At 46.4% G+C, this 17,734-nt stretch overlaps 1 protein-coding gene across 1 annotated transcript in view; it reads right to left on the minus strand.

Moving 5' to 3' along the window:
• Positions 1 to 2,076: 2,076 nt before the first annotated feature.
• Positions 2,077 to 17,734, minus strand: part of LOC119185106 (uncharacterized) — a 46,507-nt gene continuing 30,849 nt past the window's right edge. The window contains exons 4-6 of the mRNA XM_075883825.1: positions 14,881 to 15,010; positions 14,112 to 14,357; positions 2,077 to 4,517 (exon numbers count right to left, since the gene is read on the minus strand). Of these exons, the coding sequence (XP_075739940.1) occupies positions 4,224 to 4,517; positions 14,112 to 14,357; positions 14,881 to 15,010 (670 nt within the window). The 3' untranslated portion in view covers positions 2,077 to 4,223. The remainder of the gene's footprint in view (positions 4,518 to 14,111; positions 14,358 to 14,880; positions 15,011 to 17,734) is intronic.

Here is a 17,734-nt window from a genome sequence, read left to right on the forward strand (position 1 = left end):
ATAGGGTCGTTATCTACAAAGACTGTGTGACTTTTTCTCAAGGAAGAGGATAACACGGACTTCTCGTATGCCTCCATTCAATTGAATATGTGGAGTTTATAGTCCCAAAACCACCATATGATTATGAGAGACGTCGTAGTGGAGGGATCCGGAAATTTCGACCACCTGGGGTTATTTAACGTGCACCCAGATCTGAGCACACGGGCCCACAACATTTCCGCCTCCATCGGAAATGCAGCCGCCGCAGCCGGGATTCTAACCCGCGACCTGCGGGTCAGCAGCCGAGAACCTTAGCCACTCGACCACCGTGGTGGGGTAACATACAAGCCGATTATCTACTTGAAATACCGCTTTCATCCGTGTAGACACTTTCTTTGAGAAGCCTAGAGCTTTTTTTGGGGGCGGGGGCGGGGGGAAGAACTTAATCACGCCGGAGAATGATTAGGAATAACGCAACTTTCCTTTCTATTCTTACAGCAGTGTAAAAATAGTATTGTGTGTGCAAATAAAGAGATACAAAGCAGTAAAAATACTTCCCACACCGAGAATCAGACCCGAGCCTCCTGGCTGAGAGCCAGGTAATCTGCCACTAGACCCTGCCCGAGTTTTCTTGCAAATTTATCTATCACCTGTCCTAACAATGTACAAAGTAGTATTAACAACGTGTGCACTCACATAATCATGCTGACTCTCATAACACCCGTTCAAATGGGACTGATGGTATTGTTTGTTCATCTTTGCGATTGTATTTGTTGTGTGACTAGACCATGCCGGAGAATGATTGGGCCTAACTCACTCCCTAATTCCACCAGCTGCGTATGTAGCCAACGTAGTAAGCTAGCCACATTGCACACAATCGCTGATGGCACATAAAAACGTTCATCTACTTCGTAAGCTAAGTGCAATATAAGCAACTACTCAGTGACTCAGTGACTGCATGCCTCGCATGAATGCGATTCCTGCAATGCATGGGATCTATCGGTAGTTAGCCAATGCGCTTTCAAGGAGAATCCAACAGAACATTGTGACAGAACACAACATCCACAGACACACCAAAAGTTGTTACAAAAAGATAGAGGCGAAGCTCCTTATAGCGGCACTCGTTCGTCCCTCGTAACCGTTGTAGTATGTAACAAGTATTTATACATTTTGACTTCCAAGGTGGTGCCGGTGAGAGATTTCTTCTGTGCGTTGTTGAACAATAAAAAATAGTGCTCAATGTAAATGCCAATGGCTGCTAATGGGTAATGAGACAGGAGCATTCGGCTTTTAGTTAACGCGCACGCTGCGATACCCATTAGCAGCCATTGGCATGTACATTGAGCACTATCTGACAAGAAAGGGTTGCTACGTTATACTCGCTGGGTGTAACCTCCATAGTTTTAGAAAGGTTTAGCGAGCGTTCAGCCGCAGTGCCATGAATACAATGGATACCATGAATGAACTCGAGGTGGTTAAAGGTGGGAAGTAGACCCGAAGCGCAAGCCGTAAGAAAGTAAAAGTCGAATTCTCCTGTCTCTCATTTGCCATTAGCAGCCATTGACATGTACATTGAGCACTATCTGACAGGAAGAGGTTGCTACGTTATACTCGCTAAGCGTAACCTCCTTGGTTTTAGAAAGGTTTAGCGAGTGTTGGGCCACAGTGCCATGAATACAGTGAACTAGTATATACCATGAACTCGAGGTGGTTAAAGGTGGGAAGTAGACCCGAAGCGCAAGCCGTAAGAAAGTGTGCTTGTGCCACCTCTCATTTAGTCCTTGGAATATCCGCTGGATGGCGGGGCTTCCATATGGGAAATATATGATGAAAAGATGCGAGGTGGTGGTACTTGGAGTGTTGAATAGATGGACGAACGGACACACAGACAGATGCATGAATGGACGCATGAACGGAGGCAGGGGCGGATGCATGGACGAACGCAGAGACGAACGCAAGAACAGACGCACACATGGACGGGTGGATGGACGCATAGACGGTCACACAGACGGACGCATGCACGAACGGAAGCAAGAAGGAATGAACGGACGAATGCTTCGCCCCACTCTCCATCATTCACTCCGCGGATATGCTGCCAACTTTTATTGGTCCAGGTTCCCTTCGCCTATCCAAATTGTGTTGGAAGAAAAGAGGTGTAAAAATCAGTCTGTGATCTTGCTTTTCCTGCGCCGATGTACCGAACCATGCACAGCGGATGCTAGGACATTATGTACTGAAGCGCATCAAAAACATGCTGGTTCTGACGTGTGTAAAAACTTATTTTGAGCTACACACTGGGACGTTGTCATAAAGAAGTTACATGGAAGGAAAGGGTTCCTTTGTACTATGATGTTCACACTGCCTGATCTTCAGCACACCGGAAACCATAGAACACGTTTTCCTGCACTACTGGAAAGGGGCATACTTGTGAGAAATCCTAAAACGAAAAATAAAATGTAATTGCGAAAGGGATCTCAATTCATAATGCTGAACGGCCTGCACTGTATATGATGGGCTGGGATGGCTATCTATTTTGTTACCCGGAAGCTAAGACAGCGACTACTTACTTACGGCAAAGTATGTAGGACTTCATTGAAAATATGAATGTGGAGGTGTGTGTACCCGAATGCCTCCAGAGAATAGAGCCTCTGAGAGCCTTGAAATAATGTTATGCCGAGATGAGTCAAGGCGAGACTGATCGCTTTGTTGTGGGTTGTCAAATAATTTGTGTCCCTTTTTCTTGTGCCAAGTTATGCTTTATATTGTCTAGGACTGTCATTAAATTAAAACATTTACAGGCGTGGTTCAATACTAGAATAGTTGACTTCAACGTAGAGTAAGTGAGGTCGGTTTTGGTAAGAATTAGTCGTCGTTTTTGTGCTGTAGAGGTGACGGACCGGCGCGCATTAGTGGTTGTAACGTGGCCTCTGTAAAATGAATAATGAACAAGCGGCTTGCTCCGTAAAGCGGCAGCTCAATCGTGGTGAGAAGTATGAGTGTGTCTTATCGCGACACTGTAATCTGATGAGCGCGTAGTAATTTTTGCAGCCCTTCAATGCGGCGTCTGTCATAATTATATTATGGTTGTGGGATATAAACCCAAGTTATTACTATTACACAATTAGCTGCTAGAGCCGAAAGTCACACGCGTGACCGGATAAGTGTGGTTTGCCGAAACGTAGAACGCTTTCCCTCCGGAAGCTGCGTAACATGTTTTCCTACTAATACAACTAAACAAAAACCAAATCGTTGCAAATCTTAATTCTAAATGCCTGATCCTTTCAACACTTATATTAAAGAATTCAGCAGCTCCTCTGCTGAGTAATGCAGCATGGTTGCATACCATTTGCAAAACTATAAACCTAGTATACTGTAAACGAGCACACCGATGAGAGACAATTCTAAACGAAATATTTTGTCTGAGATGACCCTTTTAAGGAAGCATGCAAACACGAAGTCATCTGTAGACAACTGTTGTCTATGTACAGAAAAAACTAGGTTCACTTTTATGGGGCCAACTGCAGGATCCTTCCCAATCTACCTCTTTAAAAGAAAATATTAGACGTGTCGTGCAGAACGTAATATGGCTTTCACGGTGCACTTCCTGAGTCCATTGCGGTTGATTCGATGTCCTGAACAGGTGAAGAAAGCGGAAGGACAGTGCGGAAGTTTGTGCGACTGGTGCTATTTCTTGGCTTAGTCAAGAAGGGGAAAAAAGGAGTGCTCTGTAAAATAAACGTGCAATGTTCTCGGTTTTTCCCGATGTGTACAACACCGCTTGTTGTTCATGTGGCCATAAAGCGGCAGGTCGATCGTTGTGAGAAGACAACTAGGCTGCGTCGTAACTGTAAGAACATAGAACATTGCCAGAGATCGCATAGCTAGCCCGAAAACAATCATATAGCTACCCAGCTTGAGCTAGCTTTTGTTGGGATCAAGTCTGTCTGGTGCTCACCGCTTTTGCTTGTTCTTAATTTCTTTGGTTGTAGGTGCTCGGCACTGATGGTACCTCTCAAAAAACCATGAATATGTCGCTGAAATGACCTTTCGGCACATTGAACATTTTTCATACGTACTTGATCGAGTAAGATGAAGTCGAATAAGATATGTACACATGCGTGCTTGACAGCGATTGATCAGCATTCCGTGTGCTTCTCAAAACTTCTAGGAGCTAGAAAAATGAACAGACATTTATAAATAATCATTTGTGTATACTTGAAACAAGTGAAGTGCAACAGCAGGTTTCACATGAAGAAACGCATTATGACTTTATCGCCAGGTGGGGGTCGAGGCCTGTTGGAGAGCCGCTGCACCTCGGCCGTCACGACGGCGCACAGCACGAGCAGGGCGGCTGCGTAGCTCGCAAGCGGTACGACATCGTCGGGCAAGAAGGTCCACGTGAGCGCACACGCCATGAGCACGTCCAGGGAGTACTTGTACATGTTGGCCAGTCCCTCGTCACTCTCCCGGGCCTTGGACACGAAGAAGACGTACGCGAACGCTGTCTGGCTGGCCACGCTCATCTCGCCCATGTTCACCTGGGCGCACAGTGAACACCAGTAACGCTTTTGGTGGTCTTCCACCACCATATACCAGATTGTTGGAGGCCAAGGTGCATGCAATCGCAAAGGACACGTTGGCGTAAACCACCTGACAAGGGACGTGTTCTACGAAAGCAGAGTGAGACTAACATGAAATGCAGAAAGACTTCTGTCTGGAGGAGACATGAAATTATCGAGGGTTCTGTGAACAGTACCAATAGTGGAGCCTATCACAAATGACAGGTTATATCTATGGTGAACATAGTAAGAACGAAACGTCGAGGCTTAACGTACGTGCAGTTAGTATCTTTCAACATGGCGGTGTTTTACTCCGTGTTGCGGGACGGAAATTATTATAGAGACGACCGGTTTTTCAATTTTGTGAAAAGTTGAATAATTATAAGCACGTTAATAACGGAAAATAACATTTCTTTTGTTAGACAGATCTACGACGTGTTAGCTTTGGACATAGATAAGAGACATTCATGGTAAAACTTGACAACTTGAGATTCACATCCAACATTAAGAGATACGCACTTTTCGTCAAGTGTGCATTCTAACGCCATTGCGTTCAAAAGTAAACGCAGCTTAGTCATGGCCCTGACTTCATTTCACGAGGCTGCAATCCACGCCCATATAGGAAACTATGGGCATTCGGCATTCGGTAGCGTTCTTACTTATCGATAAGGCCGGTGCTAGCGGCGGTGGTGTTTGCATTCGTTAAATCAGAATTAGTGCGAAATATATTAGGGGCCAAGCTCCTCATGGTCTACAGTCCATCCCTCCGACGTAGCAGACAGATGAACGGGCCGATGAACAGATGACAGACAGATGAACGGACAGATGAACGGGCCGGCGCATGCATGGACGGACTGATGGACGGATGGACAGCCTCACAGATGGACACCTTCACCCCATTTATCATTCCGTGAATATGGTGTAGATTTTTTAAAATGCGAAGCATTTCTTAGCGAACTTTGGCGACTTTGAGCGTATTTATCTATCTAGCCGCCTACGACTTTTAGCTCTCCTGGCCATTTCAATAATGGTATCGATACCAAACTTGGTATGACATAACATGACTGTATGAAGAACGTATTCAAATAGTCATAACACGCAAATCAGGCATGTCATGTAACAGCATGACTACATGCCATGCTCATGATGTGCTTACCGCCGTTTCGCTAGCGTCACATATACCGAATTTGGTATTACAGTACATGAATGGATGACGAAAGTATGTGGCTGGTGCAAACATGATAATCATGAGATGCGTGTCATGTAACAACATGACTACATGCCACGCACATGATGCGCTGGCAGCTGTTTTGCTAGCTTCACTTGTACCAAATTTGGTATTACGGGACGTGAATGAATGACGAAGCTATGATACTAGTGCAAACATGATAAACATGAGATGCGTCTCATGTAACAACATGAGTACATGATACGCTCATGATGCGCTCGTGGCCGTTTCGCTAGCTTCCCATGTACCAAACTCGGTATTACGGGACGCGAACGGACGACATAAGTAAATGACACATTCAAACATGATAATATGACATGCGTGTTATGTGATAACATGACTACATGCCACACTGATGATGCACTCGCGACCGTTTTTCTAGATTCACATATGCCAAATCTAGTATTACGTGACGTCAATGGATGACAAAGGTATGTGACTGGTGGAAACATCATAATCAGGAAATGTGTGTCATGTGAGAACAAGACTACATGCCACACTCAAGGCACCAATGCATTTCGACGTGACGTGGTGCGCGTCTCGTTGGCGTTCATTTCTTCGCGTCACGCTGGCGTTGCCACGCCAGGCGCTGGTCCTGCCAAATATTCGCAGGCGCGCGAGCGCTGCGTCGCTTTGACGCATGCGTGTTTCAGCGCGTCCGGCTTCCGGCGTCCGTGCGTCACAAAAAGAGGGAAACGCAGTGTTGTCTGGGCAGCGCATCGGGGTGAAATGCAGCATGTCGCGATTTGGGCTGGTTGCTGTCGGGCCGCGCCGACGGACGCTGGTCGCGCCTAGCGTCACACTATAGAGTGCTCGCGATTTGCTAATGTAGCGTCACTTTGCCCAGCGTGTGCGCGTGTCAACGCTACTTTGGAGTATATTGGGCCCTTCATGATGTGCTTGCGGCCGTTCCGCTAGCTCCACATTTATGAAATCTGGTATTATTTGACGTCGATGGGTGACTAACTATATGACTGGTGCAAACATGATAATGCTCACACGCGTGTCATGTAATAACATGACAACATACCACACTCATAGCGTGCTCGCGGCAGTTTCGCTAGCTGCACATACACTAAATTTGGTATCACGTGACGTGAATAGATGTTGAAGGTAAACAACACATCCAAACATAATAATCATGGCACGGCATCATGTCTGGTATCATTTACCTCCACCTCGTAACGTTGTGCTGAATTTAAAGTCACATAACATTTCTCATTCGTGCTTCGCATATCATCGATTACCACTGTACGTGGGATCTGCCAATAATTTTTTTGTTGGGCACCATCCCTAAAATTGTCATGTCGGGCTAACGTAAATTATGGTTGCATTGTTAGCTCCTCTTTTATAGCAGTTTAATAAGCAGTACACTCATGTTCCTGTGACTCAGCAAGCTATATTGACGTGTTGCTTGACTCCGGAGGAATACGCAAACAAAAGTTACGTATAGTATTCAAGTCAACACACTGTTAAGTGTAGTTAGGTTCGACGATGTTGACGTGTGTACCATAACGTGAGCGCTGACGTTACGTCCGAGCGCGAGTCACTCTCTAAATTTCACTGTACTCGACGTTACTGTATAGTAAGCCCAGTACTACTACACCTATAAAAGCAGATCGACTCATCTCTTAGCACTTGGCTCAATGCCTGAAAATGCAGCATGGTCAATCGCTCACCAACTGATCCACATGAAACTGATTTATGATGCGTGGGATCCACCGAATTTTTGTCTTTTTGAAGCCTCTTTTTTCATGTTGTATAGTTCTTTATGCCTTGCTATGTGGTCATGTTAATATTGTTACGGGGAATCAAGTATACACTGGCGAGCGAATGCGTACTGGCGAATATACTGGCGAGCAAATGCGTACAATGCTGCTGCAGTCCGAGCAAGTTCACGTTCAGCACTTCGTCGTTGTCATCCTCAGGCATATACTTATCCCGTGACATTACCCGCCGGCGGCAGAAGCACCGTCCCGGTGCGATCAATTCTCGAGGCATGAGTAGTGTGGTTTAAGCCATGAGACGTGCACTATATCGGTCGGGACTGAAGCTGGTACTGACGTGGTATGGAGTGGAGCTATATCATAGGTCACGCTGGTGACCTCGCGTATGACGCGGTAGGGGCCAACGTAACGGGACATCAGTTTTTCGCAGAGACCAACAGGACGTAATGGTAACCACAGCAAAACGAGCGACCCCGGAGAGTACTTACTGTACGTCGCGGTGCCAGCGATTGTAAGCACTCTTTTGGTTCAGCTGCGAGGCACATAAACGATCCCGGGCGACTTGGCGGGCGATGTCAGCTCGGGCCAGGGCATCACGAGCATAAGCAGTCGATGAGGGGGCGTCAGATTGGAGCATGGTATCCATGGGCAAAGGCGGGTAATAACCAAACAGTAGGTAAAAAGGTGAAAATTCAGCTGTATCATGACGTGAACTGTTGTATGCGAAGTTAACGAAAGGTAAGTGAATGTCCCAATCTTTGTGATCCTTGGAGACGTACATCGCTAACATATTCGTCAGGGTACGGTTGAGGCGTTCCGTGAGGCCGCTGGTTTGTGGATAGTTCGCTGCAGTGAACTTGTGGTGGGTAGAGCAGGATCGCAGGAGTTCGTCGACTACTTTAGATAAAAAAAACAGCTGCCGCGATCGGTAATCAACTGACGAGGAGCACCATGACGCAGAATGATGTCATAAAGAAGGAAATCGGCTACATCAGTAGCGCAGCTGGTGGGGAGGGCGCGTGTAACAGCATACCGCGTTGCGTAGTCGGTAGCAATAGCAATCCATTTATTACCGGTGGCTGACACGGGAAAAGTTCCTAGAAAATCGAGGCCAACTCGGAAAAATGCCTCATCTGGTACTTCAATGGACTGGAGGGTACCAGCAGGTCCCAGTGCAGGTATCTTGTGGCGCTAGCAGAGGTCGCATGCCGCAACGTACTGTCGCACAGAACGGTAGAGGCCAGGCCAAAAGAACTGGCGGCGAATGCGGTCATACGTGCGTGACACCCCTAGGTGTCCAGCGGAGGGGGCATCATGGAGCTGGGCCAAAACGTCTGAGCGAAGATGCACAGGAACAACGAATAAAAGCTCAGCACCATCAGGGCGGGCGTTGTAGCGGTGCAAGATGTCGTTGAGAAGAACGAACAGTTGTAAGGAGTGGTCAGGGTGGGGAGAGTGCAGACCATTGATAATAGCACGCAAAGAGGGGTCGTGGCGTTTTTCAGCAGCTATGTCGGTGAAGTCGGTAATTGAAAGAACGAGGGCCTCTTGTCCATCTTCTTGCGTTTCAGGGGGGTGCACTGGGTAACGGTACAAGCAGTCGGCATCCCTGTGAAGTTGTCCGTATTTATAGGATACGGAAAAAGTGTACTCTTGTAAGCGCAGCGCCCAGCGACCAAGGCATCCCGTAGGGTCCTTGAGTGAGGAGAGCCAGCAAAGCGCATGGTGGTCCGTAATAACTGAGAATGGTCGGCCATACAGGTACGGTTGGAATTTCGCAATGGCCCAGACGAGAGCTAAGCACTCGCGTTCTGCGATGAAATAATTTTGTTTCGAGTGCAACAACAGTCAGCTTGCATACGCGATGACGTGGTGCATGCCTTTTTGCCGCTGCGCCAGCACTGCACCTATTCCGTGGCCCCTGGCGTCAGTACGAAGCTCCGTGGCGGCAGATGGGTCGAAGTGTGCTAGGACTGGTGGATTGGTGAGAATGTCAACGAGCGACAAGCACGCGTTTGCTTGCAGTGGGCCCCAGGTGAATGCGACATCCGTTTTGAGGAGGCAGGTTAGAGGACGGGCTACTTCAGCAAAATTTTCGACAAAACGAAGTCGCGAACTGCTCGGACGTTCGCAGGGTCTGGTTGAACGCCCACATCGTTAACAAGATGGCCGAGTACGCAGATTTGGCGTTGCCCAAAGCGGCATTTGGTCGAGTGAAGTTGCAAGTTGGCACATCGGAAAACATCAAGCACTGTGGACAGACGGGTAACATGGTCGTCGAAAGTTGTCGAAAAAACAATAACGTCGTCAAGATAGCAGAGGCAGATGGTCCACTTCATGCCTCGAAGGAGAGAGTCCATCATGCGCTCAAAAGTCGCGGGGGCATTGCATAATCCAAAAGGCATCATCTTGAACTGATAAAGTCCATCAGGAGTCGCGAAGGCCGTCTTCTCTCTGTCTTTGTCGTCCACAGCGATCTGCCAGTAGCCTGAGCAAAGGTCTATTGAAGAGAAATATTTGGCACCGTGCAAGCAATTGAGTGCATCATCTATGCGCGGTAGGGGATAGACATCTTTCTTGGTAATATGATTTAGATGGCGATAATCAACACAGAATCTTCAGCTATTGTCCTTCTTTTCAACAAGTACAACGGGTGAGGACCAGGGACTAGATGAGGGTTCGATTATGCCCTTATGAAGCATTTTATCGACTTCTCGTTGTATAATAGCACGCTCCGGGGCTGACACACGGTAGGGTCGTCGGCAAATGGGTCGAGCGTCACCGTTGTCGATGCGATGGGTTCCCACGGATGTCTGGCCCAAATTACGGTCGCCGAAGTCAAAGATATCCTGGTAAGAAGCAAGCACACGACAGAAAGCAGAGACTTGTTCAGAAGTGAGCTTGTCAGATAGCATTGGCTTGAAAAGGTCGGAACAGGAACGTGATGAGAGCGACGTTGATGAAAAATTGGGTGGCGAATCGGTGGATAGGGCGAAAACTGTGTGGTCGACCAGTGGTGTCGGATGGGGAAGTGACATGCCGCGAGGAATAACTTGCACTGAGAAGCCTAAATTGAGGACGGGAAATGAAGTTCGGTTGTCCTTAACGGTAACCACCGTGTTGGGGAGTGCAACATTACGTGTCATGGCCACGTCAGAAATTGGGGCAGCAACATAATCACCATCGGGTACTGGATGATATGGCGAGAGTTGGACTTGGACTGCGGTTTGCGGCGTAAGTCTGAGGAAATCGACAGAGCGTAGACGAGGTGGGCTGGTAGAGACGGTCTCTGAGAAGGATGGTAGTTCGAGCCGAAGACCTTTGGAACAGTCAATGAGCGCAGCGTGTGAAGTCAGAAAGTCGAGACTAAGGATGAGGTCATCAGGGCAATTTTCCAGTACAGCGGACAGAACTGAAGTTTGATGCTCAGAAATTGTTAATCGCGCAGTGCACATTTCAAGCACAGCAGGAGTACTCCCATCCGCTGTACGAATGGTAGGTGCAATCGCAGGTGTCAGAACTTTTTGGAGGCGGCGGCGGAGGTGTGAGCTTATCACAGATATTTGTGCACCTGTATCAATAAGAGCAGTTACAGGTAAACCATCAACGAGAATTGTAAGGTTGCACCGCTGGTCCGGAGTAATCAGAGGATTTGCAGTCCGAGTCGTGTATGCAGCGTCACCTCCGGGTCTGCGCCGGATAGTTTTCCGAGCGACGGTCGTAGGGAGACCGAGAACGGTGGGGTTGGGGCGAGCGGGACTGACGACGCACGGGCGATGGCGAGCGGCTGGTCCGACGTTTTGGATTATGCTCTGCACCTCTCTCAGCACGGTAGGACGGGGCATAAGGTGCACGTTCAGGGCGAGGCCCCAAATCATAGAAGCTCGGTCGAGGTGATGAGGTCCAACGGCTGCGGCAATGGCGAGCGATGTGTCCTATCCGATGGCACGTGAAACATATGAGCCGATCATCGTGAATGCACCATTCAGCTGGGTTTCGTCGTGGCGCAAACATGCGGTTCAGAGTGGCAGCCGCAACGACTGGAGCCGAGCTGGAAGTAGCAGGGGCATTCTGAAGAGGTGGCGAAATGTCCATATTCGCGATCTCTTGGCGAACCACGACCTGTATCATTGAAACAGCATTGAGGTTGTGTCCTGGCGCGCTGACGCTAGACATAGCGGGTGCCATAGCCTCGAGTTCCCGACGGACTATTCTGGTGTAGTTTTCCGGTGCTTGTGGTTGATGTAGTGTGGGCAAATGTTCGCAAGAGGACGTAGCCGCCGTGTTGGGAAGGCGGTCAAATCGGTGAACTATGCGCCTACTTTTTGCCTGTTCGAAGCGACGACATGCTTCAATGACCGACTACACCATCGAGCAGTCCTTGCACAGGAGAAAATTGAAGGTGTCATCGGCAATTCCTTTCAGGATGTGTCCGACTTTGTCCTCGTCGAGCATGTCCTTGTCGACCTTGCGGCACAAAGCCAACACGTCCTGGATGTACGTGATGTACGGCTCTGTGGATGTCTGGGCACGAGTCGCAAGCTCTTTTTTTGCGGCCACTTGACGCCCGATGGGTTTCCCAAATAGACAGCGCAATTTATGCTTACAGACGCGTAGCTAGTCAACTCTTATGATGGGTCTCGTACCAGAGTTTTGCCGTGTCATGCAAGTAGAAGATGATGTTCGCCAACATAGGCGTTGGATCGCAATGGTTGATGCTGCTGACGCGCTCATATAGAACCAGCCAGTCATCGACGTCTATGCCACTTGTGCCGTTGAATGGGCCTGGGTCATTAGGTTGCACCACAACGATCGGTTGCGGGGCTGACGGATGTTGTTGACATTGAGTAGCCTGGTCAGTCATCGTGGTAGCTGCAATGTGCCGTCCGCTGCGACGATCCAGCTCGTTGGGCTGTATAGCGAGTGGTACCCCGCATCTTCCACCAATGACGTTACGGGGTATAAAGTATACACTGGCGAGCAAATGCGTACTGGCGAATATACTGGCGAGCAAATGCGTACAACGCTGCTGCAGTTCGAGCACTGTCACGTTCAGCACTTCGTCGTCGTCATCCTCAGGCATCTACTTAGCCCGTGACAATATCATACGTGCTTTACTGTCAAATGTACTGTAAACACCTCCTGGCAATATCGATCACATACTAATTTACGTTCTCGTGCATGATTAAAAAATCCAGAATTTGTCTGAGCATTGACTATGGCGTGCATACTGGCGATACCACGGTGCGTGGCTGATTCCCACCGTTCCACAAGACTGCACGCCTCATACAAGCACTTGTCTGTGTGGTCACTTTCCTCCATGTTTCTTCGGCAGTCGGATAAGTTTTATTAGCAAAATACTGAGAGATATTATCGCATGCTGGAATGCAATGAAATCCTTCATTTACAGTTACGAAGTTACGAAAAGTTGAACGATAATTGCTTAATTTAAGCGGCATACACACCCTGGGGCAAATTCGTTTTGTTATAGGGGACTGCTTGTCTCATTCGCGCATTGTTTTAAAACATACTGTGCATCTTCATTTCAAGGATTATTACGATGGGTGGTTTGAGCAATCTTTTCTCATGCGTGATACTGATGAAGATATATTCTGACTTACGCGTTACTAACAAAGCTGGGTGTTCTGGCAAAAAGTGTGACATATAGCCCTTGCGACGAAAGTGAATAAACCGGAACGGGAATTTCAAACACGAACTGGGATTAGGACTAGTGAGGGAACGGCATCAGTGTTTACTGACAGCTGAGAGCTTTTGAGTAAAAACCAATGCGTATGCCCCAAGGCATGTGCCCAGCTGCACATGCTTCACTTGTCCCTTGTCCCCTTCAATGCCTGTGTTGCAGTACACGGTTGAACTTTCAATTATGCATGTGTACGATCTAGTTCGTTTTCCCGTCTTACTACAAAAGAAAATAAACGTCGCAGGCTGTTTTTTACGCATCCTAGTCTTGCTCCACTTGATAGCTCATTCTGCCGTATACGCCTGACAGAGAATACTGCGTTGTAGATAAATGAAACAATTCTTAGTCGCTGAGGCGATCGGCTACCATGCTTGAGACATCTAGGCTGGGTCTTTCTCACAGTTTTAAAGTGGCACCCGATTGTCGTGGAGCTTGAGTTCATAGGGCAGAAGGCCGCAACACACCATGATTTATCCCAACAGCTTCGAACTGTTTTCAAGGCGAAAACCTCGAAAGCTTCGTCAAACACGAAAATTCACCGCTAGTAGCGTCAACACGAGTGACGTGCACATATTTACGTGATCACGTTGCTATATGACGTCATGACGACATCAGATGATAAAACCTATGACCTCATTAGGTCGTTAATCTGACGTCACATGATGACGCCATCCCGTGACTCATGACTCAATGATATGTGAGCCAATAATGGAGGCAGTACAAAACAAGGTTTGGTGCTCAAATATATATCCTCACAGCAGGGGAGGATCCATACACAAATTGAGATGAAAAAAACGAGTTGGCTTCCAGCTTCGACCCGGGTAAAGAGAATGCATAAGAAGCCCTGTTAGTTTCTTTCTTTTCGTTTCGACAAAGGCCACACCAACCATGCTTATCGCCATATTGATGGCGCCTACCTTGGTGAGGAGCTCCTTGGGACTTTCAAGCACGTTGCCAACGAACAGGGTTGAGAGTATGAGTGATGTGAAGCACGAATGCAGCAGCAGCACGCCCTGGGGAACATCTCTCGTGGTCTGCGTGAACACCTGCTGGACGGCGACCAGGCAGGCTGACAGAAAAGCCCAGCCAAAACCCTGCAACCTCTGTGAACGCATCTCTTCCACCTGGTACAACAGCAGAACTGTGGATGCTCCCAGGCATGCCTGCGCAGTGTCAAGCTCAATATAATCGTAAAGTTGCAAGTGTTGATGAACGCTGCTGTTCAAATTGCGTTGCTTGTGCTTCCAGAATCGTGGACATCTTATTTTATTTTTGCTTATTCATTCTCCATCTCTTCAAATGTATGAAATCTGGTCACTGTGACGTAAACAAGAATTATAAGAGGCTATTGTTTAAATTATTAGAGTACATTATTGCTATGGACCATTGATTCTGATTGTCAAATTGCAGAACTTGTCTACGTCGTCTTCCATATGTTTTTTGTTGAAATTTTAGTGTCAGACCCGAGATATCTAATTAAACTGATAGCTGGGCAAATTGGTATGAATTCATGTTTAAAAACTTTCATAGCGTGCACTAAAAAGGTTAGTGCTCATTGGCACCTTCTTTTTCTATAACTCCGTCTTTCGTGCGCACTACCAAGAGTTTTAAGCATGAACCGAGGCATGGTATTTCAGCAAGAGAAATGGCATTGATGCAAGCAAACGCAAGAATGGGCGTCCTCACCAGTGAGACCACGAACCATGCGGGTCTACGGATTGTTGACCTTGCCATGGAGGGTAAGCCTGCCAAAACGGGCGCCATACTTGTCAGCGCTGCCGAGTCCACGATGCGCAGATGTATGAGAGACAGGAATCTGCAATATTAGGCGCATATATAATATATATATATATATATATATATATATATATAATATATATATATATATATATATATATATATATATATATATATATATATATATATTTATATATATATATATATATGACGTCATATGTGACGAGCCTTTCTTTGTCCAGCTGACATGCCCATGTAGCTTAAGCAGAATCTGTTCTAGTGTACGCGAAATGCTTCTCTCTTTGCTTTTATTGTGTGGCGACGTCGAGCCGAATCCTGGCCCTGACGTTCAAAAGTTGCTTGCTGAGCTTTTGGATGGTCAAAAAAGCATTCAGAAAAGGCTGGATGGCATTGAGCTGAAGTTAAAAAAAGTGGAAGAAGTTGCTACGGCTGTAAATGAGGTGAAAACAATGGCGTATAAGTTGGAAAAAAGGCTCGTAAGCTTGGAAAGCAAGCTAGCTGACCTTGAAGATAGAAATAGGCGGAAAAACTTGATTGTCTTCGGTGTACCGGAAACAACTAATGAAAGTTTCGATGAACTCAGCGAAAGTGTGTTGAAGGGTGTGTTTACCGATATCCTGGCAATACAAGTGTCGTCTGCGGAAAGAATTCGCAGAATTGGGCGCAAACAACTACGTAAGCCTCGCCCTATAATTCTAAAGTTTATTGATTACCGTGACAAGGTTGCTGTGCTTAAAAATTGCTTCAAACTAAAGGGTACAGGTTTCTCGATTTCTGAGGACTTCTCGGAAGCTACACGACACAAAAGAAAAAAACTTTGGGAAAGCACGGCGGAAAATCGAAGAGCAGGCAAAAAGGTGAAATTAATCTACGACGAAATCCGAGTTAACGGTGTTCTGTTCGTTTGAAATGCAGACCGTAAAGTGCCACTTCCAGGTAATGTCGTTAAGAAATCTCAGCAGTGAACCGAAGCACAATCAGGCAATTCACTTCGCTGCATTCAGTTTAACGCCCGCAGCATCATCAATAAACTTGATGACCTGGAAAGTATCACAATAGCGCATGCACCCCATCTGATTGTAACAACAGAAACCTGGCTACATTCAGATATTAAGGACGACGAAATAGCGCCCCCAAGATATGGCATTTATAGGAAAGACAGACCATCTCGTGGTGGTGGTGGTGTAGCCATCCTGTTTAAAAACTACCTCAATGTGACTAGGCTTTCCGATAGAGACGGCATTGAAGGTGTCATTATTAAGATACACCTTGAGGAAATGAACCTGGTTGTGGGTGCATTTTAACGCCCTCCGTATGCCGAGAAGGCGTTTTTTGATGGTATTATAGATATTCTTTGTTCTTGCAACACAAGCACTTCTAATATGTTATTAGCTGGGGATTTTAATATTCCTCAAGTTAATTGGGACGCGGACTTCCCGGAACCGCTTTCTAGTGCTGCTGAGCCCTTGGTCGACATTGTTCTTTTTCATGACTTAACACAGTTAGTAAAACAACCCACCCGTGTTCAAAGTGACGCACAATCTATTTTGGATCTGTTTCTTGTGAGTGACAGAATCCTTCGTCGAAATCCTGCTTTGTGCGTCTATGACGGTGTATCCGATCATCGATTGTTATCTTTGAGCATTCCACTTCACGTAAGGAAAGAAGTGAAGGAAAAGCGCGTAGTGCCAAATTTCACTCGTGCTGATGACGTCGCCGTGCTTGACCTGTTAGATATATCGTTTTCAGATTTCGGTGATATGTATGAATCAAGTAGTTGCTCTGTCGAAGATTTGTGGGGTTTCTTCAAGAATCTTGTTATGAAATGCGTCTCAAGTCATGTCCCCTCAAAGATTATCAGAACACAATCTGCTCGCCCTTGGACGACGAGGGAAGTAGTGCGAGCGGGACGCAAACTAAAGAAGATGCGCAAAAGACTGCGCCAGAACCCTTCATGTTCTCATGTATCAAATTTTCTAATATGCGTTTGCAGTTAAATGAAACCATAAAAAAGGCAAAAGACTACTTTTTCAACATATCTTTGAAAAACTTCTTGCTTAATGCTCCTGCGAAGTTCTGGCGACACTTGTCACCTAGGAAGCAACAGGCATATAAAATCCTCATTAATGGAGAATTGGTAACTGATGAATCACTCCTTCCGTCATAGTTTAACAAGTTCCTCTGTTCAGTCTACACAAATGACGATGAAAAAACAAAATTTTGCAATTTCTCAGGACGTACCCAAAATTTTTGACTTAATGATAACTGAAGAGGATGTCTTATCACTGCTGCTTAAAATCAATATAAAGAAATCACCAGAAATTGATTGCATACCGAACGCATTTCTAGTAAGGTATGCAGAACGGTGTTCAAAGTATTTATCTATTATATTAAAAAAAAAAACATTGTCCACTGCAGAACTCCCGAGAGATTGGAAGCGCGCGAAGGTTGTTCCGAACCCTAAGGCGGAAGATCCTTCACTAATTACGTCATACAGACCAATATCTTTACTGTGTACCTGCTCAAAATTGCTAGAACATATTATTTTTACGCACTTGTCAAACTTTCTGCAACAAAATAAATTGATTGATTGCCGCCAACATGGTTTCCGTAAGGAAATGTCGACGGTACCCAACTTCTTGAGACAATACACGAGTTTGCCTCAGTCTTAGATAAACAGAGTCAAATCGATATAATTTTTTTGGACTTCCAGAAGGCATTTGATCGCGTCTCGCACCATAAGCTTTTGTTAAAATTAAAACTCATATTACAAAATAACTCG

Source organism: Rhipicephalus microplus, unplaced genomic scaffold (genome assembly GCF_043290135.1).
Source record: "Rhipicephalus microplus isolate Deutch F79 unplaced genomic scaffold, USDA_Rmic scaffold_21, whole genome shotgun sequence".
NCBI lineage: Eukaryota > Metazoa > Arthropoda > Arachnida > Ixodida > Ixodidae > Rhipicephalus > Rhipicephalus microplus.